Consider the following 25,248-nt stretch of genomic DNA (forward strand, 5'->3'; position numbering starts at 1 on the left):
GAGGATGTGCGCGAAGGCGTGTAATCAAAAATTCATATGGGCTCGGACACAGTGACCGATTGGTTCAATGCCGCTTTTGACAATGATCACCGCTTCATCAAAGAAAATGTTGAAACGTATGCACGAACCATAGACTCCACCAAGGAGACAGCGCTCATGAAGGCTGCCAGACGCAATTGCGGGTCCGTGGTGGAGATCCTTTGCGATCATGAATCTGGGCTTTATAATAGCCGTGGAGAGAGTGCCCTTATGCTAGCGATACAGAACAACAGCGTGGACTGTTTGGGTGTGCTCTGCGAATACGAGTCTGAACAAATGATCTCAAATGGGGACACGCCCCTCCATTACGCCATTCGTATGGGCTGTGTTGAAGCCATCTCTTATTTGACAAGCCGTTATAAGAGAGCACGCTCTAGGGCCGACCGCACACCCCTCGAGTTTGCAGCTGAGTTGGGGTCCATTCGCTCTATCGAGCACTTGCTGGTCTCTGGTACCCCATATACACAATTAGAAATAGATCGGGCGATTGAGCATGCTCGTGCATGTGGACAGATGGTGATCGTCTCTACTCTCCCGATCCTTTTTAAGAGGTACTGGCGTGTCGCAAATTCAAGACAAGACACAGGAGAGCCAGTAACAGTAGAAGATCTGCGAGCCTTCGAGCCTGAGCCTGCACCTGGAGGGCCTGTCGTTGACGGTCTAGCCCTGAAGAACGCTCTTTTGTCTGCCGGTGTCCCTGTCAGTGAAGCCAACTCTGTTGTCAGGTCTCTCAGCCAGCCGGCAATCCAATCTATGAGGCAGCTCGCTGCTCCAGCTCCGTGCACGGACAGCTTCAGAGAGCTTACTGATTCTATGCGACAGCTAGCGTATCCTAGTAACGAAACACTCGATCAGATCCACGAGTCGCAGAATGGGCCGCAGGTATTGGCTTCCGCCTATCAGGATCCCGGTGCCGATGGCGTGGATTATGCGAACTTCATGGGGTTCAGAGGGAGACGTGACGACGAGTCGGTGATTTCGGCCGATGTCGTGGATAACATCGTTGCCGTCAAGAATGCAGAGATTGCAAGGCTAGAGGACGCTCTTCGCGAGGCAAATGCTCGCCTTCGCATGGCTGAAGGTAACGCGGCTGTGAGTCAGGCTAATAGGGTCACTGGGACCTCTTCGGGACACATAGACCGCAAGACACACGAGTATATTCCTGGGACAGTGGAGAGCCCACTCAACTATTGTTCAAACAAGATCGCAAACGACGGAGGAGACCACCGTGCCGCTTATCGCGGGGATGTCTACTCAGCTTCTTGCAGCATCCAGTCTCCGAGCAGATCGGGCAGGGCGAGCTCTCGTAGTAGAAGCCGCAGTAGCAGTCGTAGCACATCTCGCTCGCATTACGGTAAGGGCTATAGGCCGGAGGTCAAGCCCCGCACCAACTCGGCGTCGAGCGTTGCTCGGTCTGATAGCGCTCGTACGTCTCAACTTAAACCTGAGACGCTGATTCCTCCTATGTCCCAGAGGCGCTTGCAACCAGGCGCTGCTGGAGACTCTGATCTGATAATTGCAGTGAAGAACGGTGATATCATCAAATTCAGGAAGTATCTTCCCCACCAGACAAGACAGGTCGACTCTCGCGGACGCACTGCCCTCATGCATGCTGTAGATCGAAACAACACGCTGATGATCACGGAGCTGTGCAACATAGAAGCAGGAATTCAGGATGCGGATGGCACCACGGCGCTCATGATAGCTGCGGCCCTAAATCTGCCCCTGGCTGTCTCAATGCTTGTGTCACACGAGAAGCGATTCACCAAGCGCATTGACGGCTCCACGGCCCTTATGGCGGCTGCCTCCAATGGGAACATAGATTGTGTCGATATTCTTGCCCGCCACGAAAAGGGCATTCAGGCCCACGATGGATCAACGGCCCTAATTCATGCGATTCGTAATAATAGGCGCCGCTGTGCGTGCCTACTCTGGCCACTTGAGCACGCAATAGCAGACCGTGACGGCATCTCTCCGCGCGACTGGGCCAAAAGGTTTAACCGTCAAGAGATTCTCAAGGTGGTAGACTCGCATACCCCATCGAACACTGAGGCGAGGTCGAATATGTATCTTCCTCCTACTATAAATCCATCCTATATGGTTCGTGATATCGAACATACTGTCAACCTCCTAAACACAAAAAAGTGAATGTCCTGTAAGTTTGGCGCGGTGACCCCCAAGTGTATAAAATTCTCCACCCTGTGACATTTTTAAAAAATGGTCGTTTCAACGCAGTCGGACTGGTTCCGTGCCATTGCGCAGAAGAACTACGGGGAGATCTCCGCAGCCTCAGCAGCGTTTTCGAAGTCTGTAGACCAAGAAGGGAACACGGGGCTCATGATTGCTGCCTCAAATAATGACGCGGAAATGTGTCGCATGCTGGGGCCTCTCGAGAAGGGCATGTTTAATAGGCACGGCGAAAACGCCATCACCATCGCCATTAAGAAGCGTGCGCTCGACTCTGTCCCCGTTCTGGCTCAGTTTGAGGCGTTTTATCGTCTGCGTGACGATTCGACCCCGCTACATTATGCTGTTCGCAATCTCTTCCCGGAGAGCATACCCTTCCTCGTCCACTATCTAAAGGACAAACCTGATGGTCGTGGGATGACAGCACTGGACCTTGCCGCTGATCAGGGCAACGCAGTCGCTTGTGAGACAATTCTCAAGTATGGTGTTGGCTGGACCCCACTCCAGCTAGAACGCGCCGCTGAACATGCCAATCTTCATAGCTATCACACGGTTGCAAATCTCATCAGGGATTACAAGATGGACAGTACTCTTGCAACCAAGCTCGCGGTCGACGCCGCAGTGATTCGTAACAGCATCGTCGGAAGCACTCTTAATCCCCTGGCTGCCGTTGACCCTGTTACGGCGAGTATCGAGAATGCCGTCTTGTCATCGAGAATCACCGACGAAATCGCGCGTACCGGCCACTCCTCGACGTTAGATGCCGTGACAGCCTCGAAGCTTATTCCCCCGTCACTGGCTACAGCGTCTGCCATTACTGCCTCCCAGCTTGCTACTCGCGCTGCACTCGCCACGACTCCCTACTATAACCCAGTAGCTGCTCAGGCCGCTGCTACCCAAGCAGCCCTAACGGCATCTCAGCTCTACAACCCTCTTGTTCCAGGGTCGGCCACCGTTGCCACTGCCGCCGCGAACGCCGCAGCCACGGCAGCTGTCCAGGACACGCTTGTTCGCTCTGCGGTTGCCAACAACGTCTTGGCAGCCCAGCGCATATATGATCCGCTGTGGTTCCAGCCTTCTCTTGCCGCCACCGCCTCGTTCGTTGCAGCCAACAGGATCAACCAGGCTCTGACTGAGAGTGCAAGGATCCGGGCCAATGCCGCCTTGCACGCCGCCAATGCCGCTGCCGCCGCTGCAACCGACAAGTCTGCAGCGGTAGCTTCCCTCAAGGCGACACTCGATGAGCTGGCTGAGTCCACTCCTGAGGCAGCGGCTATCAATAGCATTACTGCCTCCATGCGTGCCGAGAATTACGTTCTCGACAGCGCCACTGGCCGCTATCCTAATGGGGATACAGAACTGATAAACGCCGCAAAGAATGGAAACCTCAACTCTGTCCGTATCTTGTTGAACACGCAGGCGGGACTCATCAATAACCGCGGGAAGACCGCGCTCATATGTGCTGCTGAGCGCAACCACATAGCCTGCGTCTGTGAGCTCTCGCCCAAAGAGAGCGGCATGTCGGATTATGAAGGGATGACGGCACTTATGTACGGTGCGTCGTACGGCCTTCGCGAGGTTGTTACCGCCCTGCTACATCCTGAAAAGCGCCTTTCTAGGCCGCGTGATGGAGGCACTGCCATGATGGCTGCGGCGGCTAATGGCCACTTTGACTGCGTAAAAGTTCTGCTCGACCACGAGCATGGAATGCAGTCGTTGGACGGAACGACTGCGCTGATCCTTGCCGTTAAGTTTAACCGTAGGCACGTGGCTCAACTCCTTTACAGCACCGAGTACGACATCAAGGACTCCATGGGCAAGTCTGCGCGTGACTGGGCGACGGAGCTCAACAGAAATGCTATCCTTGAGGATATGAAGGAGTATGAGCGTGCAAGGTCTTAGGCTCTCTTCTGGACCTGCGCTGCAAAGTGTAAATGAATCTCTGGTAGCGTTAGGAAGAATAAAAAGATGTCCTTCCGGGATCCCGATCAGTGGTTTTGCGCGATACGGGAACGCAATTTAGAGGCTATCAAGGCGAATGCCGAGCGATTTGCAGGAGCCCGTGGGCCTCATGGAGAGACGGGACTAATGCTGGCGGCAAAACTGAATATTCCAGAAGTTGTCTTTTTCTTAGCCCCTCGTGAAAAAGGGTGCTACAATCATGACGGAGATACGGCGCTAAAACTGGCTATGGACGAACACAATTTTGCATGCATTGATGAGCTTTTGCACTACGAGATACACCTAAAGACATCGAAGGGCTCCACACCTCTTCACTCGGCTGTTCGGCAAAATCTTCTGGGCTACCTATCTGTCTTGGTCAGATACTGGAAGAGCACACCTGATGGCCAGGGGCTGAGTGCTTTAGATCTAGCGGCGCAGCTGGGGCATGACGAAGCAGCAGAGTATCTACTCAAGCACGGCTCCTTCACTCATCAGGAGGCAGAGCACGCAAGTGAGGTTGCTAGAGGGGCAAATCACTATATGCTTGCAAGGAGCATATTGTCTGTTGCAGCACAGTTCTGCGATCAGTCGGCAACTGAGTCGCGGCGAGCAATGGTGTCTCATCATCAAAGCAGTAGAAGTATAGGCAAATCGATTACTGAAGACTCTGCACACGGACCTTCGCTTCCGCTCCCAATCTCTGATCGCTCCAGGTCCTTTAGACACTCATATCTTGATAAGGACAATACCGAAACCCTTGCAAGCACGCCAGAACTCTATGCCTTTAACTGCCCACGATGTAGGACCATGTTTGAATCTATGGCTAAGCGGCTAAAAGAGACGACAGCTGAGTGTCGCAGGCTGAAAGAAGAGCTGTCTCGGAGACATGCCAGCGACAAGGGGTCTTCATCGACAAGTGCACTTGTGGAAAAGACGCCAGATCCCAAGCCAATAGGTCTTAAGACAACGCTAGCCGAGACAGCGCCCCCAGTAAGAGCCCCACAAATGCCCTTTCTGTCGTTCGACACAGACAATAATGCTCCAGGAGAACCGAGTGGGAGCAGCTTCAGCATAGCAATTGGCCACGACAACCCCCAATCGTCCATCCTTGTTCCCCCGACCATTACTCATGGACTTGATCGACAAAACATTAGTGGCAGAGCTGAGTCCACAAACCATAGCCTAAGGAGCATTCGAGGCGGGGGACCTTCACTGCACAGTGTTGAGCGGAATAATCCTCTCCACACTCCAGAATACTATAACGCTACGAACCAGTCTCCATCCTACCTGCAACGCATTGCAGCATTGCGTTCGCAAGCTTCAGCGACTCCGCTCCAAGTCCCTGAGCGTGCGGTTTCCCACAACTTAAATCGTAAGGTGTCTCCTTTGACTCAGGATAACTCCACATATAGCATATCGTCCCTCAGACCATCATCTTACGAGACTACTAGCCACTAACTCGGACTTTGCATCCCAATTTAAGGCACGTTGTTACATTACTTTTGCGTCAAAAGTTGGACGCTCCAATGTCACGGCCGCCAAATGGAAAGAATGATGACAAGTGGGAGATTATGGGGGAACCAACAGAGTACGTCTACACTATAACAACTAATCGAGCTTTTACAGCCCTCATGGAGGCCGCCCGAGCGGATGCGTTAGAGGATGTTTTGAACTACTCCAGCACGCAGGCACGCATGACAACTCCTACCGGGCAGACTGCATTAATGATTGCTGCAGAAGCAGGAAACTTCAACTCTGCACGGGTGCTTTTGCCGCTGGAGAAAGGCATGCAGACGAACGACGGACGTACCGCACTCATGCATGCTGCGGCAGCAGGCTCTATCTCTCTTACCAAGCTTCTCATTCCGCACGAAGCAAAGATTACCAGTGAACGGGACGGTCACACGGCGTTGATGGAGGCAGCTAGGGAAGGCCACTGTGGGGTTGTGGAGATTCTTCTCCAGCACGAAGTCGGTATGCGGCAGTACATGGGTTTGACCGCTCTAATTTACGCCATCCATGAGGGACACAGTGAGTGCGTCGCAGCCCTTGCAGAGGCCGAGAGCCACCTCTGCTCATATGATGGGAAGAGCCCAGTTGTGCATGCACTTGACACCGGCAACAAGTATTTGTTTCCATATTTGAAGATCTGACGGGGAATTTACTAGTACGCTGGAAGGCTCCTAACCATTTGGACTTCGTGTTCATCAGTCCTTCTGCCTGTCCTCTGCAGCGCTTTAGTCACGTTGCAGCTGCGGAGCATGGTGCTGGATTTAGTTCCCTCTTTGAGTATTGGTGCTGTTGCCGTATTTTGTTGTCCTCCACTAAAGTCTCTAAGGGTGACCGCTGTGCTTCGAGCCGCGTTGAACTCGTTATAATATTCTCTGTCGTATGTCTCTGATGCATCTACCAGCCTGTCAACAACCTTACGCCAATGCCCTATGTTACTTGCTTCTTTACGGCCCACAGTGGGCTTTTCGTGTTCTAGCAAGGTTGCTCTAGATGGCCCCGGCAGGGTTTCGCAGAGCTCAGATGCTGTGCGGTACTTCTTCACTCCCACGACCTGACCTGCATGGGGCATGTGGGAGTCGTCTGCATAGAGCTCCACCTTTTTCTTATACACATGCTCACTTGGGCACGGCTGGTACTCGGGTACTATGTGTGGATTGAGTTTAGTATAGGCAATGTACTTCTCGCGATCGTGCTCTAGTTCGTACTTTGTTTCGACAGAAGGGGCGTCTTTATGCGAAGGAACATAGGCAGTAGGGTCGGCCTTGGACATAGGGTTATCATAAGTTTCATCTCCTATGGACCTTTTAATTCCAAAGCCCTTCTTTTCAGCTCCCGAGTAGCTGTGACTGAGTCTTCTTCCGATGAAATCTGCCGAGTAGATCGGTGGCTGCTTGTTACCACTGATTGCTCCGCATAAAAATGCATAGTCTTTATCTCTAATTGATGGATCATGCGGGTCTTTCCCATAATATCTTCTACACTTGTCGCTGAGTTTGTTGAAGCTGTACATGGCTTTCGCCCCCTCAATGTCAATACACGATTGAGTGTCCTTGGTGGTCTTTCGCAGCGAGCCGTACAGCCTCTCCCGTTTGATACGGTCGTTTTCCAAAATGTCATCGGCCTTGAGTGAAAGGTCTCCCCGTTCGACTACGTTTCGATTGAGCAGTTTTTCATTTGTTAGGGTGCACCCCGAAGCTACAGGTTGCTCTGCGTGCTTCCACTGATAAATGGGGTTGTTGGGGTTGAAGTCTGCCTGTCTGAACTCGTATGGTTTGGGGTCGTTAATGCTTACGTCTGAACTGAGCATCATGTAGTCGATTGTTCGGGGCCTGATCTCCTTGACCTCTGTTCTCTGTTCTGCAATGTCGCTGACGTCTAGATTTGTGTTGCGGACCTTCTTAGTGTAAAGAGGCTTTGATTTGGCACCTTCAATGTCGGATATATCTATCTGGTCCCGCAGAAAGCGCGGGGGCGTGACGGGCCTTTCTTCGACAGTCGGTAGCTTGTAATCCGGTTCCAGTGGGTCCACGCTTCGGTTTGTTCGAAAGTCCTTGGAATGCGGTTGCGCGCCTTCGATGTCATCTGTCTTCAGCGAGGAGAAAACCCGCGTGCCAGATTGCCGTATTACGGGAAGCTTTTCCGGGTAGCAACTGATGACCTTGTCTGCCCTTAGCTCCTTTGTGTGATAGTGCAGTGGTCCATCGCCAGGCTGCATTTTTGAAATTTACAAGGGTTAGAGATAATGGCTTTGAAGAGTACGCGGGCCAAGGCATTAAGAATGCTAGTCCCGGACGAGCTTATAGCGCGAGGCTGCGGTCCTATTAGCCATTCGGCTAGCAGGTGCCCTTCTGTTTGATTCGTTGCCAAGCTGCTGATATGAAGCAGCCGCTACTGGGGGTGGCGTGGGTTCCTTCTGTACTGGTGGAGGTATCTCGTCGCCATTCTCGTCTAGTGTGACCCAGCACTCATAGACCTTGGAGTATGCCATTCGCCCCGTGGAATTAGCCTTTAGATCTACCACAGCTACGCCGTCGCCTTCCTGCTTTGACTTTGAGGGTTTAAAGAAGTTGAAAATCAATGGCTGAGGACGCTTATCCTTTGGCTGTTCTGGAATAGGTTCTTGGCAACCTTTCTCATTGCTGCTATCGGGGACTAGGACATTTTTTCTAAGAGGAGAAGGTAACGGAATCATTGTAGCGTTGAGGTCAGTTGGGTTGACAGGGGTTGTGACTTCCGAGACTGCAGGCGTATTGCATGTGTGTGATGATGCAGTGAACTTGGGAACAGTTATTGCTGAAACGTTCAGTGGCACTTGAGGTATGGTCAAGGCCTGGGTAGGTAGTTCCCTTGCCAGGGAACTTAAGGGATCTATTTGAATGATAGGGGGCGGGGACCTTCCGGATGGTACAACATCCTGGTCTGAACTAGTGCTATACTCGTCAGTAGACACATCCTGTTCAAAAATGGGGACCTCAGAAGTCTTCCCTCTGAAACCTGGAGGGATTGCTAGAGGAGGAGGAAGATGGGGAACCGTGGTATGCCTCTCTTCTGGGGTTATGAATGGAAATCCTGGTGGATTCTCCACTAACGTTGTCACGACAGGCTCAGTTGAGCCGGAATAAGTCTGCTCCGGATTCTGTATTACGGATGTAGTAAATGCTGAGCCCTGTATTGACTGTGAATCCGAAGCAGATCCTTGATCTATGCTGCTGTTGGGTTCGTACTCTGCTCTGATCAAGGTTGTGGTGGGGATGGTGACGTTTTCGGTGTAGATCTGCACAGGAGCAGGAGTCAAGGATGAACGTGTCACAGTCTGGCCTCGATAGTTTTCGTGCTGTTGAATTACACTCGGGTTGGTTACATTGGTCGATCCACTTGTTTCCGGATCTAGGAGAACCTTTTCGAGGGCACCTAGATCGTTATCCTCACTTTCAAAGCTATCGTTGTCAAACTCTGGATGGACGCCGAAGTCCAGCGAAGAGTCCTCTACCACCTTTTGGGGATCTTCACATGAGTCGCAGCTTTCAGAGATATCCCCCTGAAGCATAGTGCATCTTTGGAACTTTGATTTACCCCCTGTGCATCCTACAAATGCTTGGAAGAGAAATTCTGGCTCCTTTCCAAAGAGGTAATCTGTAGTGAGCCTACCTCTGTCAGTTAAGCTCGGCTCTGCTGATCTGTTGATAGTGCTCGCACCGTTTTCAGAGCACTCACGCTCATCGTGGCTGTCCTTGTCTGCGGCAGCCATATTCTTTTGCTTCTTTGCATTGTTGCTTTTTAACGTTGATCTCATGCACTGACGTCGAACAATCGGTACTTCATCGCCCAAGATGCTCGTATCGTGCAGGTTATCCCCAGAAGTTCTGTGTGGCGTGTAGTTGCTTGAAAAATCAGAAGTGAGGACACAATCTATATCAATGCCTTCGATCAGAACTTGAATCTCCTTCAGCAACGCGCGCTGAGTCGGACGCAAGGACGTTTCACACAGCAAGTCGTCTAGCCAATGATACGCTTCCTTTTGCAGATGATGTACGGATTCTATGGCCTCAGACGAGATGAGCATCAATTCCTTAATATACTTAGCAGAAATTGATGCCTTGCTTCTGAGTTCTTTCTTGTAATTGCTGGCGAGACGGAGAGTGTTAATAAATATATCCCCGCACTCAATAGGGGCAACAATAGCTGGATAATCGAACCCCAAGGGATAATCTAGGGTAGCGGTAGAGAGATCATTGATGGGCGTGGACTTGGAATCAGTTGGAAGACACGACGGCTTCATAAGCAGGGCGTCGCTGTCTGCGGCTACCGCATCCTTACGCGTCAAGTACTCACCTGAAAGATTAACCCGTGAAATAACTTGCTCGATACTGCTATAGGCCATGGTGGTGTATAAAAGACCATACCTGGCTAGCGTATCATTGGTCCGGCTCTCTCTTCGCAAAAACCCTGCAAACGCGAGCTTATATGGAAGGAGGTGGGGGAAGAACGGCAGAGTAAGGTCATATTTGTAGGAGTGGTGGAACCCGTGATTGGCCAATAGCACCGGCTTTGTTGCCTGATAGAATAACTCGTGCGGGATATGCGTTGTACGAAAATGAATATATTCTAAAATCTCGTGAATTCTGAAAGTAAATAGATCAACGGACTGAATGTTCTTCGTAGGAAGTTTTTGCAAGAAGAGCTCTAGTTCAGTAGACACCTCTGATCGAATGTGCTTCCCCCCAATATTAATGGGTCCACTCACATGGGGTTGAGATGTCTGCCCCTCCATTTGTCCAGACTCCGCAGGAAAAAGGTCTGTAAAGCAGAAACGACCATAACTATCATAGACAGGGGGGATTCCTAATAGAATACACAGAAGTGCACGAAGATAGCGATTCTCAGATGCTTCTTTAGAGTACACCAGAAGCGATACCAGGACATCGTTCCGCTCATCTTTGGTGAGAACATGAATATAGGAGAATGCTATTTTATGTAGAATGTCTCCTGCGGTAAATGTGGCGTACTGTCTTCTGATGCTAGATCCTGGCCCAGAATTTTGCAGCAAGGACACCAGAGATCCATCCCAATGAATTCGGGGTCCTCCCGCATCAGCGTAGAGCTCTCCTTGCTCCATCGTTGTCAGCATCTGTGGACGCTCCTTAAAGTCTGCGGTTGTAGTAGCATTTGTGGCTGAACTCGGATGTTGGTCATGACTGGTCTTAAAGTGTGATGATTTTGAGTCGCTACTGCTGCCTTGTACTGAGCTCCAACGCAAGTGCCGATTCTTAGTTGCATATGCGGAGTACAGAAGAGAAAGAGTGGGGTCAATAGACGAGTATACATGACCCTCAAATGCAGCCAAGGCAGAGCAAAGAACCTCAGCATTTCCAGATACTATGGCTAGGTACAGTGCGTGATCGTACATCTCGTGGTCTAAACACTGGTTAACCACTGTCTCCGGGGGTGACGAGAGCAGCTCCTGTCGAATGTCCTCCAAAGCTTTAGAGGCCCCCTTGGGCTTCTCTGGTAATGACGAGTAGCAGGGGCTCGACAAGGAAGCAAGAAGGTCCCTGCAAAACCGTGCCAAGTTGGTCCTGTTGTCATCCGTGTCAAATGTACAGTTACGTAGCTCTGGACATGCTGTAAGCAGCCGGAAGCGGATAGCTTGTAGGATAAGTTGTTTATATGAGGGAAGATTCCTCTGGGATCCCGAAGACGCTGATAGTTCCTCTCCCAGTAGGCTGTCTAAATAACCGAGGATTCTTGCAGCAGATGCAGAGGGCAGGATGGGAAACAGAGTAGGATCATCATCAAATCTTCTACTATAGTAGGGAACGTGCGCTGTCCTCTTTCCTTGGCCGGAGGCGTGAGTGGCCGGCTGCTTAGCGTCTTGTCTGACAGACTCTGTCAGGGAAACATGGGGAATCTCGATGGAAGACGTGAGATCCAATGGACTATTAGACTTCTCATCTATATTACTGGCCTCAGTAACACCCGTTTGGGTGCCTTCCCTGGAGCCTATGGGCTTTGGTACAATAGTATCTCTGGTTAGTGTGATTCTGGATGGGGTAATACCCTTGCACGACTTAGCGCGACGCTCTGTAAGGAGCACAACGGAGCGTGTATCATAGATAACAGGAGATGCAGTTCCTAGAATGGGCTCGGCCGTGGGAGCCGCTAGTATCCCACCTTTATCCGAGTTCATAGCATCCTGTTGCGCAGCCATGTTCATTGGCTTTTCAGCCTTGCTAACTTCGTAGTAAGCCGTGCTAGCGGTCTTCTCGCCCTCAGAAAGTTCAGAGACGGTCGGAGCGGACTCCCTCTCCACACTCTTCTCTGAACTATCTTTTACGGTAGTAAGAGTGACTCCAGCACCGGTGCCAAGCTCAGCATTGCAAGGATCCAGAAGTAGCTGAGTAGAGTCACAGAGTTCGGTTATCCCGCCGCGAAGGAGGGAGGCAGACGTGGTTGGATCGTTTGCATATCTAGGTTCCACGTTGTTATCGTGAAACAGTCCCTTTGTTGGTGAGTCACACTCTTGTTGCAAGTTAGAGTTTTCAGCCCAGTAGTCAGGGGGCTCCACAGTGCTTCTCCTGTTAAAGGTGGCCGTGACTAACTCGTGCGACGATAACCTTGGCTTCTTGACGTAGGGATTGGTTATCTCACTAGCATTATCCGTCTCGCTCTGCTCCTTGAGGGTCCCGCTGTGACAAACCACGTGATTTGGTCTTGTCCTGTTAGTAGCATTGTTAAGGCTTGCGTGCTTAGAGATAGACGCTCCAGGAACAAGGGTATGAGAGGGAGAGCTATTCAAATAGCGTAGATCCTGGTCAGTGTCGAACGCGCTTCCCGAAACGAGCAGTTGGTTGTCAGTAACGGATCTGTTAGCAGGGGTAATATCCTCGCTATCGCAATTGTGCGATAGCCTGTCAATGCTAGTGCTGAAGTAAGAGTGGGGTTTTTGATCTGCGATATTCATCATTATAGCTAAAGGCTGCGCTGCTGTATGTGCCTTTGAAGCAGCTGCTTCCTGCTGTCTCGCCTCTGTTTCTGAAGCACGGAAATCAGATCTGCCCATATGAGGACCTCCATGTAAATTTATGATAATTCCGTCAAAGCTGGGGTCAGCTAGTTCCATCCGTATTTCTTGATTATGGAGGTTATCGGACTTAGGTGCTTCATCTGTCTCCCCCTCTGTGGCGAACTCTTGAGTTGTCTTCTCACTAGAGGCCATGGATAGTTTTGCAGATTCAGGTGAAATTCCAGGCTGCTGAGTCTGTCTGAAATAAGATAGGGGGCCTAGATCAGGGAACGGCGGGGCTTCGCTGGTCACAACGCTCGCTGGTAGAGCATCGCCAGCGTCGCTTGCAGCATCTATTTGCTCCTTGGAGTCGTCTAAGAACACATTGTGTTGGATGCTCTCTTGGGTAATGCTAATTAAAGCAGGATCAAGGATCTGCAGCTCATTCGGCTGCACTGCTGACTCGGAGGGACTCAGTGGAATAGTGTTCGTCTGAGGAGTCGCAAAGGTAGAGGCAGAATTGATTGGTTGTAGAGGTAATGCTACTGGTGGACCCACCTGCGACCTGGCGGGAGCTCTGCGCCGGCCTCTGCGGGTCCCTGCACCGGGGCTTGCTATTTCAGAAGAGCTCCCCTTCATCTGGGCTAGTGTTGGTGGTGGGAGAATGGTGGCCGGGTCAGCTGGGAAAGAAGGATCCATTGATTGAACAACAGCTCTAAAATAAAAAACGTTCCCTACCCTACCATACATCATCTGCTCGATTTTTATACGCAGCAACTAATCTGCGCCCTCGAATGAGCTCGAGCCACACGCGGGAGAACGGCCCGTCCCAATCCACCGACGGCACACGCGCCTCTGCAGTGCACATGCCGGAATCTGTAAAAGCCAGGAAAATGCAAATTTACAGTAGATCCTCCAGTAGGGCCCAGCCGAAAGTTCGAGACTGCGACGGATGGGATGTCGAGGATGACGACCCAGAGTCCTCACGTGGCGCAGAAAAGGCGAAACCTAAAAGATCGGATGAAGATCAGCGGTCCAGTGGTAAAACGCGGGAAGAGGACCTACCACTCATTGTAGAGAAACTGAAGACCAACACAAAGATGCTTATCAAGAACATCACCAGGCAAAACGACGTGATCACGAATCAGCTTGAAACTATCAATAAGCAAAACGAGAAAATTAAGAGCCTGGAAGAGCGACTCGAGAAGCTGGAGAGCAGGCTGTCGGAGAAAGAGCAGGAGGAGAAGCGGGTACAGTTTGCAGGCCTCGATATAAAGAGAGAAGAAGAGAAGGAGGATGAGGCCCTTTTTAAAAAGAAGGTGCTGGGCGTGGTTAGCAAGGAGCTAGAGCACGTAGAATATGTATGCCACATTGTCGAGGCTATTCAGACGCTGGATGCAGAGCTGGATGAGGTTCGGAAGTTTATCCGCCAGGCGTTCAGCTAGGTCATTAACTGGGGAAGAGAGTTTTAGTAAACAGGACAGAGCCCAGATCCTGGGCTCCCTCGCTCCATAGCTAAACTTTAGAATTTTGTACAAACTGTACACAAGAATGGACTTTGTACAATTTTAGAGAAAATTATCGCACAAATTTGAGAGCTTATACACAACAAGATGCCTTTTGCAGGCTCGGCGCACCCACCTATACTACAGCAGAAAGGCCCGGCCAAGCAGAAAATGCAGCGGCCGGAAACTCCCTTGGGAGCAAGCATGGCGCGCCGCACCTGCATGGAAGGCTCTCTTGTTTATTTGGATAAGTCTACGAACATAAAGAGCATGCAACGCGTCAATCACTCAATCATAATGGCTAACTATACCGTGCTAGAGATCCTCGGACAAGGATGCTCTGGGAAAACCTACAAGGTTCTTTTCCAAAGGGACGGACGACTCTATGCAATGAAAAAGAAGCGAAGCGCTACCAGTGAAGACGTCAAGGAAGGCATTCTGATCACATCGCTGAAGTGCCCTGTCTGTATACCGTGCTATCTCTGTTGGATAGAGGACAATAGTACGTACTTTGTCACAGACCTAGCTCATTGTAGTCTCGATAGCATTCTTGACTACTATCATTTTCTTATTGAGGATCTCATCTGGATACTGATGGCAGACATCTCTATGGCTCTGGAGTACATCCACGCTAACGGGATTGCACATTGTGATCTAAAGCCAGAGAACATCTTGGTCACCAACAGGATAGATGGGTATAACGTCCCTCCCAAGAATTGTGGAGATAGCTACACCATTGACACTAGTATGGACCGCTTAACTCCCATAAACGATCCCAATCTCAAGAGGTCTTACGTAGCACAGCGTGCCGCCGCGTTGGCAAGATCCAAGTCCGACAAGGCAAAGGACACATACATTAATAAGAGCCAGAATAAGCCTTTTTCAGTCGCCTCTTCCTCTCATTCTCAGCAAGCTAGTGCAACCAACACTGTTCCCACAACTGGTGTAGCCAGTGTTGTCAGCACACCAATGCATACCAGTATTGTGAGCACTGCAGTCAATCAAAAACTGTCAGAGGACACCCTTTATCCAATCGCCTCAGAAAACGTCACGACATCTATGGATCAACTCTCACTTCACACCACCTTTCCTCGCGCGCAAGTTATCCACAGTGATCTCAGGAATTGCATCTTATCGACACATAGACAGAGCTTTCCACTTATTATCTCACCATGTTATGAGCGTGCAGCTGACGGAAAATACTTTGTTCGACACAAAAAGGGAGGGTTCCTCCTCGACAAGATCAACCTGATCAAGAGAAGCTATTCAGATAGCACCCTAGTGGTCCTGAAGCACACAGAAACAATGTTGTCGAATAATTATCCGCGTGAATACATCTTTTGTGAATATGAGGACCAATTTCACAATGAGGTGCAAGATAATTCCCACTTAATCATTCAGCACTTTGAGCTAGGGAGCCCGATGAAGACAAGATACTCCACCCCAATGCATAGGTTCAGTAGCACCTTGAACCAAACTATGGACTGCCAGGCCGTGGACGCAGATGTCGACCAAGGCATGCGTATTCCGCATTTGGGCATGTCTGAACCTGTCATTAATTTTCACTTCGTCAATATCTCTGAGCGGATAAGTGACACAGAGTGGACACGCTCCTTTGAAAAACCCCAAAGCACAATAGAAAACAGCGTGGACTCGGTCGTCTTTTCAAGCAAGCAAGACCTAGAGGTCTTTCGCGTTGAGGAGGAATCCTCGGGAGGGATGAAATCCAACTGTGTCCCCAATGAGTTAATGCGCCACAGCTCAGTGCTTGCTGTAAGTGCAAAGTCTTTAGAGAAGGCAGATGACGTCATAGAGGATCTAGAAGAATCACTGACGGCAACGCAACCCTCTAAGAAAGTGGAGGTCGATCATCTCAGCACTGATGCCACTCTCCAGAATACATCACCAACATCGCAGAGCAACAAAGCAATAACCTTACTAGCCACATGCAAGCATGATCACACGTGCCATTCTGCCGTTTTCAATTGCAGTGAAGACTCGTCCACAACTAACCCAAAACACGCAACCAAGCTTGTAAGCCTTCAGAAGGATAAGTCAGTATTGTGTGCTGCATTTCGAAAGCTTCCTCGTAATAACAGCTACCGACTAGCCCTTCTCGCCATGGTCAGTAGGAAGCCCCTGTACAGTCTGTACTTTAATACCAGATTCCTTTACAGGAGAAGACCTAACCATTGGGCATACTATTTCAACCATTGCAAAAAGCATACCTATCACATAGCAAAGCCATCCTTTCTTCTCTGTAGGAGTGTCAATAGTGTACCAATTAAGCCAAAAACCTTGATGGACGAGATACTATCATTGAGCCATTATGACCATAACTCCCAAATACCTACGGTTACCATGCCAGCTCCTCAGGATCAAGAGTCAGTAGACCAAGATTCTCGCGGTATTAAAAGTGCCATAACCATTGGCTTAGCTAAGAACTTCTTACTAGATAGCTGCTCGTCGTCAGGCCTCTATATTGATGAGAAATCCATCAAGTATGCCAACCACGACTCTTCCAAGTCCAGCATCTTGTCGAGCCATTTAGAGGGAGACATTTCGCCCAGTATTGAAGCAGATACATTTACAAAGCAGCTATCATCAATTCCTCACCAGTCACGGTGTGCAATGCTCCCTGCCCCAGCGACTACTGGGCAATGCAGCCATCAGCCTAACTTAGCCATCCAGTACAATTTTGATAGATACCACCACTCTGGAGAGAACCCCAAGGTGGACACTTTCAGAAAGCGGGGGCACACAATGTATAACTCTAGCAGGCATGCTTTGCAGGCCACTACGTCTCCTCCTAGTAGATCATGCTCCCAAGGCCTAACAACCTGGAGCGTATCTCGGCCCACAACCGACCTGTCTCTTTCTTTGCTACTGGAACCTACATCTACCTACGACTCAGCTATAACAGAATATGCACAGTACAGAACAAATAACTTTAAAACTAATTCCCGACATAATGAATTGGCAGAGTCATTGAACAAACCAACCTTGCAAGGACAAAAAAGGCAAAATGCATTTCTAGGGTCACTCCCTGACGACATGCAGCTCTTTAATCTCTCTCACAGTGCACACTTTCAAAATGGCAGCTTCTCAGGAGACATCCAACCACCGTTCTTTGAAGATTATAGCTATCCTAATTCGCGATATGCATTTAGTCCCGCACAGGCTTATAAAACCCCGTTCACGAGATCTACTGGCTCTCAAAAGAAGCATGACCCCTGCATATACGCATCATCAAGCAAAGTCCATCGTCTTTGTAGGCCAAAGGACATGTATGCTGTGCTCGATGTGCATCCTTTTCAACAGATGGGGTTTATGGACTCGGATATCTCTTGCTTGCTGCCCCCCTATGGGTATCAATTATATAGGGCAAACAACCTCTTGTCAACATCTATGTGCGGAGATACATATGGAAATCACAGTCCAATGAACTTCTTATCATTAGTGCCTTCTACTTCCCACACGCCTGTCAACGTAGTTCCAGTTGCCGTTGATACAGAGCACAGCAGTCCTGAGTCATCCTCCTCTAACGAAGGATCCGTACAGCACACTCCCCTACTGACGCCTCGCCAGTTTCCAGTTCTTCCAGGCCCTCCTGACCGAGATGCTAACTGTTCAAACTGTTCACAGCCCTCTATCAAGTCTGCCTCTTTTCAGGACAGTATGAAATGCGGTGACCAAACTAAGCAGTCTAATAGACCTATCTTCTCACCAGTGTCCTCAGATACGTCCCTGAGCAGGTCTTCAGTGATCAATACATGCAATTCTCAGTCAATCCTTCAGAACCTGGTCTTTACCCTTTCCGACTTCGGGCACGCTCAAGAAGCACCATTCAAGGAAAGTAACACAGGGGATAGTCGATATATATGCCCCCAATTTTTGCGTACGGGAATCCCAGATTACTCAGCAGATGTATATTCTTTTGGGATGACAATCCTTGAAGTCATGACTAACGTCAACATTCCCCCCAACGGCGAGTCTTTTGAGTGTTTGAGAAGCCACAAAAAAGCCGTATTAGACATGCTGGATGCTAACGTATTTGGGCGGAACTTAAGTGCACAGTTGCACGAGGACGATGCAGCAGGGTCTGACCTTCACAGGTCTTTATCGTTCATTACGCCGCGCATCACCTACAGTAAAGATCTCTGGCTGGCAATGTTGGATCTCATCGAGCCAGACACGTCTCTACGACCCTCTATTAGGACTTGGCGTAAAAAGTGGAAAAGTCAGCTGGACCGTATAGACAGAACTAAGCTTTACCAAAAGATAGAGTCTGATCAGCGCGCAGTTGGCCTAATAATGAACGACCGTTTAGCACCGTCTGCCGTTGATAAGATGAAAGATGCTAGTTCCAAAGATCTTCTTTTCCCGCAGCATACAAGTTTTACCAACGGCGATAGCAGCCATAACCCTTTTCAGTCCACAGTCTCATCTTGCAAATCCAACGCAGACTTTATCAATACACTGAACTCAACGTATCAATCTAAAGTATATTATAACAAAGACAATCAAATACACCCCCATTCTATCAATAATTCCACAGCAACTAGCACTAAAATGGTTCCTATTAAATGGTTAGACTCTTGCTTCTGCCAGGACCCCTCGAAGTCTACAAATGCAATTTCTTCTATTAACAGACCTGCAGATATGTTAAACACGCGACCACTGAATTATGGAGATCTGCACTGCTCAGCTCACCTTGACACTCAGCTGAACCCCAGTGACTTGTGCCACGATACGTACAAACACGCTGTCCCGGTTCCTGGGACATATACTTCAATCTGCTCTTGTGATACTCCATGCAATGTTTACGCCAAATCAAGGAGCAGGAGCCATTGTACTGACTTTCAATCACGGACAGAGTTGCTGGGTCCAGATATAGGAGACGACTATCTGGACTTCGGCTTATCCTATAGGCAAGAGTCCATGACTCCGACAACCATTGTTATAAACAAACAGCACACAAATACACAGGGCTCTTTACAGCAAGATCATCATCATGTTGTAGGAGCTATGTCGATGGGCCCAGCAAAGTCGGTGCACAAATCAGCTCGCTCAGAAGGAGCTGAAACCCCTGCGTCACTTGAGAGGTGCGGCTATCTGTCGCTAAATTGGCACTCGTCACTAAACGAAGATAGCTTCGAACTGGATCACTCTCAACTGAAGTCGCCGACAAGTGCCCTTCAGAAAGCTCATCAGTCTGCGTTGACATGTGCAGGACTCGATGTGGGAGCACTAGACTCGTTTTCCATCCGGGCAGAGTCGGATATGATCCTGCTTGACAATCGCATGCGCGAGGCCCCTTCCGAGATTCAGGTGGGAGAGCCGTTCCCCATTAGCTTTCAGTCGCATGAGTCCAGCGAGTCCGCGCTTCTTTCCACGGAGCTGCAGCTAAAGGCTCTCGTAGACGACGGGAGTTGTGAGAACCTGGACGTAGAACCCAAGGATAGTGACCACCTCATAAAGAGCGCCGTGAACACGACTCTCAGCTCTAAGGCACACGCCAGCACACAATCGGTGGCATTGTTTGCCTCACCTCGCAAACCGGCAGAGCAGACCTCCGCCACTTGCACCTCAGAGAGTCAGATCGACTCTATCCAGAACGACACATTGGCTGTTGGTAAGCACGTTGCAGTCGGGCAAGCTCACTCTAGTGCTAGTTTCACGTCCAATACGACAGACCGTGGAAAAGCGAACAATCCGACGCAATCCATAGTTAACACGCTTCTAAATTCTCCTGTGTCCGGGATCTTCGAACACAGTGATCACAGTGACCTGAGCGTCCATAGTACCAAGAGTAGCAAGAGCTGTAACAGTACGCTCCACCAAAGCGTAGTGCATCCAAAGAGCTTCGTCAAAAGCTCCCTATCAGATCAGAAGTCCCATCTGGGACAAAAGGATTATGCGAGCACCCAATCACTTACATCCAGTTGCGAGAGTGCCCTCAGAAACACTCACTCACTGCCACACATATCTCCACTGTGCTCTTCGTTGAGGTCCGTCATACTCAGCGCTAATCCCATTGATGTGGCCGAAACCTCTCCGGAAAGCCAATCGGTGAGCCTTTGCGCAGATGGTATATCCCTTCTGTCCGCACGCCGTGGAAGGGCTATCAGCCAAATAACCCGCCGGGAGCTGCAGACCATTGGGGTGAACTCGGCCGTAGACGATAGTACCACGTCTCTGCACGAAAGGCCGGGATACTGTCCGGTTTGCAAGCTTTTACGTGTTCCTTCGGACTTGCGCCTCACGCAGCGCGCTATGGCCTTGTGCCCCTCTTCCTCTCAGGCTGAAGAGCTTATCCATTACTGTGTGTGTGCCCAAGCAAGCGCCTTTCCAGATGCAGGAGAGTTCACCCATTCTTATTCAGAGCCTGCATGTACTAACTACAGTAACCACTCTATTGACAAGCTCATTCTTTCGTGCTACATACAGAAGGACAACTGCGATGCTAATAGCCACGCCCCGTCCCCTCTTCCTCGCGCTGCTCGTAGTGGGGCATCCTTTGGCCCGGGACCCTTGGTTTCTCAGGAGGATGTTGGCAAGAACAATGACAGAACGGTGTCTGCCAACGATTGTGAGTGTTTACCGAGTCAATTTGTCCTGTCGCACGTATCTGTATCGCACCCTTCCTCAACAGTGGGCCCCTGGATGTTACCCTTCAGCAAAACAAGGTCGCTTGTGCTCACTTACACCGAGAGGCTAATAGTTTCTGCGATCTCGTACCTGTCACTTCGCTCCGGAATATATACCTCAATGCAGGTTCCAAGCGAGGCAGCGGCATCCTGCTTCACGAAATATGAGCAAACGCCAACTGTAATCGGATGTAAGACGAACCAGGTACTTTTGTCTAAAGTAGATACGGTCTGCGAGCCTGGTAAAAAGCACTGTTTAGAAGCTGGGAGTGAGGTAAGAGAGATTGGCGACGACTCTACTAACTCAGTCGGGAGCTCCGGGGCGGAAAGGGTGCGGTTAGCCTGCAGGCACCGAAGGAGGTCTGCCGGTAACACAGGAAATTTCAAGGCAGTGGGCTGGGCAGACGATCTGGGTGGAACGGAGGGGCGCACACAAAAGCCCCGCTATAGCACTTTATCTCATTCAAAGTCCGGGATGCTCACACGATTGCCATATGCAGAGCTCCAAAGACTTGGATACGTAACTCCACTACCGAAGCAACGAAGGACGCCGGTAAAGTGGAAAAAGCCTAGTAAGGTTTTCTTACTTTCTAAGGAAATATCCACCTGCTCGTCTAGAGAGCCGTGCATATCTGTGTGCTCTCTGGCCTTCACGGCGCATGGCGTATTCAACTGTCTGCTGCTTCTGGACATAGGGCTCATTGACTTTTTTCATACAGCACGCATGTTTCGGTGGATTGGCGTTGTAATTACAATCGTTCTAGCAGGAGTTTTAGCATCTATATTGAAGGAGCTCAACACATACCTAGTCTTTGAAGACAAGAGTCCGGGATACGTCTGTGTTCCATATACACGGATATACGTCTCCCCGCGCCAGATCGTGGCTGTCTGTCTGCGCTTCCTCCTGCCGACAGTTTGCTTTATGGCAACAGGAGTGGGGCTAAGCCTGTACCCACAGTCACGTCTTCTGATGCTTCTGTTGGCTCTACTCGAGTGTATGTTCGTCGCAAAAATAAGCAAATTCTCAATTCGGAACATTTCGTAGCCGTAGACAGCCAAAATAAATGCCTGTCAAGCACATCTACCTTGTCCGCCATGGAGAGACAGATTTCAACACGGACCCCGAGCCCCGCATCAGAGGCCACGTTCCCAATCCACTGAACGAAATAGGGCGCCTCCATGCCAAGGAGGCCAGCGCCGCATTGAAGGACGTGAAATTTGATGCCATCTTTTACAGTAGAATTCCCCGTGCCAAGGAAACGGCCGAGGCCATTCGAGCCAATCAGCCCCAAGCTCGTTTTGAGGAGGAGCCCCTTGTTTGTGATATCTCTTGGGGCGACTGGGAGGGAAAGACGTACCTCGAGGCCTTTGGGACGCCCGAGCGCGTGCATCTCTTTAAGACAGACCCTGCGCGCCTCGAGATACCAAATGGAGAAAGCTTCTACTCCGTTCTGGCGCGCCTCGAGGCCCTGGTCCACAAGCTTGAGCGCAGCACCGACGAGACCATCTGCATTGTGTCTCATGGTGCCGTGCTCAACCTTTTCATGTGCTTGATCACCTCCGCCCCGCTGTCGAAGTTTTGGATGTTCTATGGCGATGCATGCTCCATTTCGCAAGTGGATATGCACGACCCTTCGACGTTCCACATCCGCTCATACAACGAGACCCGTCACCTGTCTAAGAGTCTCCCTAGTAAATAGTCGTTAGGTTCTGTGGGGCCTAGTCGACGGGCTCAGATCTCCGTGCAGAACAGGCCCCTGGTAGCGGATGCGTCTGGAGGCGCAGGACGCCTCGCTGGACCCGACGTCCGTGCTCTGGACGAGGATGTCCGTCAGAGCAAGATCCTTCTGTCTACTTTCCTGGAAGAGTTCAGGAGTCAAAGATGACTCTGCAGCACACGAAGGAATTGGTACTGCGTTGCTATAGATCACATGGGGCTTTGTAGCTGGTCGCTGCTTGTGTTTCCTGGCTTCACGTCGCAAGGCAGCCTGTAACAATACTGAGCTTGGAGCTGGTAGATCAAGGGCTGAAATCCGGAGGGGCGGGCTTTGTGTTCCAGAGGTGCGCTTTGATAGGCGCATGCGTGCACGGTAGAGAGAGCTCATGTGTGAAAGCCGCGTGCTAAAGGACGAGTCCTCTCCAACGCTTGAAGGTCGAATAGGCTTGTGGACTGCGGCGACAAAGTCATCGCAAACAACACGGGCATAAGTGGGCTGAGCGGTCAACACCCGCGCGATGTTCAAACCTGGGGCCGAGTGTGGACGGTTGCCTGTACGGAAAGCAATTTCTCTCTGTATATGTGGGCCGTGAATCTTCTCCAAACGTTCCATGGCTTTTTGGTGCTCTCGATAGGTGCGTGTCTGCATGTAAAGGGGTGTGCTAACGTGTAGACGATCAACAACGTTGGAGCTAAGATACTCACGAGTCTTTTGCGAAAGACTTCTTTCCACCGCTTGTGCAGTCTGGGCACGCCGAGCACGCGCTTGCTCGTCACGAAGTGCCCGAGGAAGATCGAGCTTCTGACGAGTCGCTTCCTTAATTACTTTGAGCCTGTTCGGTTGCAAGTAGGCATCCAGGGCAGAGCCGTCGTTGATAAAATTACAATTATGGTTATCGTAGCGGATCAGTTGCGGGGACGAACTATGCAGGTGCGGAGATATTGTTCGCTGGGCCACCATTCGATCATTTCGTTCGTAAAAGTTCAACCGAAAATGTGGATCCTGATCACATCTTGCTCGAAACAACGCTCTTGAAGGAGTCAGGTCTGGCTTAAAGGTGCACTCTGCCATCTCCTCCTTTTCTCGTTGATCCAAGTATTCGCGTAGTGTGCGGCTGGTCCGGTGCAAGGTATCTTCCTGCTCTTCAAGGCGTCGCCGAAGTCGAACGTCATCCGACACCCGGTTCTGTACTCGTTGGCTGTATGGAGAAATATACCTGAAGTTCTGGCTACGCGATCTCTTGTGAGGCGGTGACTGGTACTCTCCTGTGCGTTTTCTCTTTTGCCGAGTACGTGGCTTGGAAGCATCCAGATCTTCGGGGGTGAGAAATCCATGAACAGGGTTGTAGTTTTCAGGCTTGGGGAGGCTGCTTGCGGGCTCATATAGTTTTGCGATCTTCTCCATGGTTGCTGAGACATCGTAAAGACTAATCGGATCAAGCTGCTCCTTCTCGGTCTGTAGCCCGCTTCGAGAGTCTGCTTCAGCGGACCGTTCTGTTGCTGATAAAATAAACGAGTCGCTGGGCTCACTGAGCCGAGCCTGTGGAACTACGTGAAGATTTGTATCCATTTATTCTTAATTCGAGAAACTAGTCTCGACAGCACCCCAGGAAGGGTCCTCTTGAAGCGTCAGGCCCAGACATAGAAAGCTTATATCTGTGGTAAAAAACTCAAATTTACATTTGTTGCCGACTCAAAGGACGAAAGATTTGAAGCACATGGCGAGTCAGGGAGTGATACGGTGTAGTTCTAAAATAATTGAATGTGTCATAACAGATGCATAGCTAGAAGAGGTGAACATAAGATCATCTTGCCGAGCCCATTTTCAGCACAATCTCTGTGCTTAGAAGCTCATTCTCTGAAGTGCCAGAGGCTTGCAGCCACAAAGACATCTTCTGCCCTTAGTTTTTATAAAGGAAGTCCATAATATACGTCGAAGTTATGGCAAGCTCTATTGCAAGAGTGTAACACGCCTGCCTACCTTGTAACTTTCAATCTCCGGATCAATTAAAATTGCCTTGGTGAAACGTCACAGTGTATCTAAAACGACTTGTGCATAAATTAACCAGAAATACAGGACTGGATAACGCATTATAAAAATGCACACCTTTGGTGAGCAGCTTAATGGTATATGCTCTAAAAAGGCTGCTGGGGTCGGTGCTCGCACAGCCAGATCACGTGATGATGGGAAGAGCGTGCTCCAACATATGCTCCTTGCTGTTAGTATGATTCTCGCTGCGTCTATTGGACTAATGTCCACCTCGACCTACTTCTCTTTGGGAAAGGCCGATCCCGTTAATAGATTGAATCCTTCTGACGTCGCTCACATCTCGAATAGCATGCGTTTTGTTATTTCTTCCGATGTTACACCAACATACAATGCCATCCTAAAGCTCGTGGGCCACCTCTGCATAGGAATTTCACTGTGTACTGTCGTGCTTCTCTGCTTGCTGTTCGCCCACTGGATATATGTTTTACCGTCCTGGAGTGTTTTTTGTAATCTAGGCATAGCTCTTGTCGCGACCCTGGAATACCTTGGCATTTCCATTCACCTCAGTATCATCAGCTCCCCACAAATCAGCAGGATTGTTTCCTTCCCACGGACAGTCCTTCTCCAAGCGGTTTCTATGGCGACAGCAATCGTCCTCTTCATCGCCGCATCTTTGTTTTCGGATACGATGCACAGGTAAT

The 25,248-nt window shown here is 50.1% G+C and overlaps 11 protein-coding genes across 11 annotated transcripts; 8 read left to right on the forward strand and 3 right to left on the reverse strand.

Moving 5' to 3' along the window:
* Window positions 1–36: 36 nt before the first annotated feature.
* On the forward strand, window positions 37–2,187 carry GL50803_0011164 (Ankyrin repeat protein 1; the record flags this gene model as incomplete). Its single annotated transcript, XM_001708876.1, has 1 exon — window positions 37–2,187. One exon carries the CDS (start codon window positions 37–39, stop codon window positions 2,185–2,187), a length of 2,151 nt encoding a protein of 716 aa, XP_001708928.1.
* A 69-nt stretch (window positions 2,188–2,256) lies between these two features.
* On the forward strand, window positions 2,257–4,128 carry GL50803_0017060 (Ankyrin repeat protein 1; the record flags this gene model as incomplete). The annotated part of the gene is made up of 1 exon (XM_001708875.1): window positions 2,257–4,128. One exon carries the CDS (start codon window positions 2,257–2,259, stop codon window positions 4,126–4,128), a length of 1,872 nt encoding a protein of 623 aa, XP_001708927.1.
* Window positions 4,129–4,194: 66 nt separating this feature from the next.
* GL50803_00112572 (Ankyrin repeat protein 1) lies at window positions 4,195–5,628 on the forward strand (the record flags this gene model as incomplete). The annotated part of the gene is made up of 1 exon (XM_038045658.1): window positions 4,195–5,628. One exon carries the CDS (start codon window positions 4,195–4,197, stop codon window positions 5,626–5,628), a length of 1,434 nt encoding a protein of 477 aa, XP_037902261.1.
* A 68-nt stretch (window positions 5,629–5,696) lies between these two features.
* GL50803_0013223 (Ankyrin repeat protein 1) lies at window positions 5,697–6,323 on the forward strand (the record flags this gene model as incomplete). The annotated part of the gene is made up of 1 exon (XM_001708874.1): window positions 5,697–6,323. One exon carries the CDS (start codon window positions 5,697–5,699, stop codon window positions 6,321–6,323), a length of 627 nt encoding a protein of 208 aa, XP_001708926.1.
* Window positions 6,324–6,334: 11 nt separating this feature from the next.
* On the reverse strand, window positions 6,335–7,897 carry GL50803_0016973 (uncharacterized protein; the record flags this gene model as incomplete). The annotated part of the gene is made up of 1 exon (XM_001708873.1): window positions 6,335–7,897. The coding sequence occupies one exon, from the start codon at window positions 7,895–7,897 to the stop codon at window positions 6,335–6,337; it is 1,563 nt and encodes a 520-aa protein (XP_001708925.1).
* Window positions 7,898–7,963: 66 nt separating this feature from the next.
* GL50803_0031978 (uncharacterized protein) lies at window positions 7,964–13,384 on the reverse strand (the record flags this gene model as incomplete). Its single annotated transcript, XM_001708871.2, has 1 exon — window positions 7,964–13,384. One exon carries the CDS (start codon window positions 13,382–13,384, stop codon window positions 7,964–7,966), a length of 5,421 nt encoding a protein of 1,806 aa, XP_001708923.2.
* A 95-nt stretch (window positions 13,385–13,479) lies between these two features.
* On the forward strand, window positions 13,480–14,130 carry GL50803_007696 (uncharacterized protein; the record flags this gene model as incomplete). The annotated part of the gene is made up of 1 exon (XM_001708870.1): window positions 13,480–14,130. One exon carries the CDS (start codon window positions 13,480–13,482, stop codon window positions 14,128–14,130), a length of 651 nt encoding a protein of 216 aa, XP_001708922.1.
* A 168-nt stretch (window positions 14,131–14,298) lies between these two features.
* Window positions 14,299–21,885, forward strand: GL50803_00115572 (Kinase, WEE; the record flags this gene model as incomplete). The annotated part of the gene is made up of 1 exon (XM_001708868.1): window positions 14,299–21,885. The coding sequence occupies one exon, from the start codon at window positions 14,299–14,301 to the stop codon at window positions 21,883–21,885; it is 7,587 nt and encodes a 2,528-aa protein (XP_001708920.1).
* A 19-nt stretch (window positions 21,886–21,904) lies between these two features.
* On the forward strand, window positions 21,905–22,540 carry GL50803_00135886 (Histidine phosphatase superfamily protein; the record flags this gene model as incomplete). Its single annotated transcript, XM_001708866.1, has 1 exon — window positions 21,905–22,540. One exon carries the CDS (start codon window positions 21,905–21,907, stop codon window positions 22,538–22,540), a length of 636 nt encoding a protein of 211 aa, XP_001708918.1.
* Window positions 22,541–22,543: 3 nt separating this feature from the next.
* Window positions 22,544–24,127, reverse strand: GL50803_0016981 (uncharacterized protein; the record flags this gene model as incomplete). Its single annotated transcript, XM_038045895.1, has 1 exon — window positions 22,544–24,127. The coding sequence occupies one exon, from the start codon at window positions 24,125–24,127 to the stop codon at window positions 22,544–22,546; it is 1,584 nt and encodes a 527-aa protein (XP_037902262.1).
* Window positions 24,128–24,656: 529 nt separating this feature from the next.
* On the forward strand, window positions 24,657–25,247 carry GL50803_0010912 (uncharacterized protein; the record flags this gene model as incomplete). Its single annotated transcript, XM_038045639.1, has 1 exon — window positions 24,657–25,247. One exon carries the CDS (start codon window positions 24,657–24,659, stop codon window positions 25,245–25,247), a length of 591 nt encoding a protein of 196 aa, XP_037902263.1.
* Window position 25,248: the final 1 nt, after the last annotated feature.

The sequence above is a fragment of the Giardia intestinalis genome, chromosome 5, assembly GCF_000002435.2.
Source record: "Giardia intestinalis strain WB C6 chromosome 5, whole genome shotgun sequence".
Lineage (NCBI taxonomy): Eukaryota > Fornicata > Diplomonadida > Hexamitidae > Giardia > Giardia duodenalis.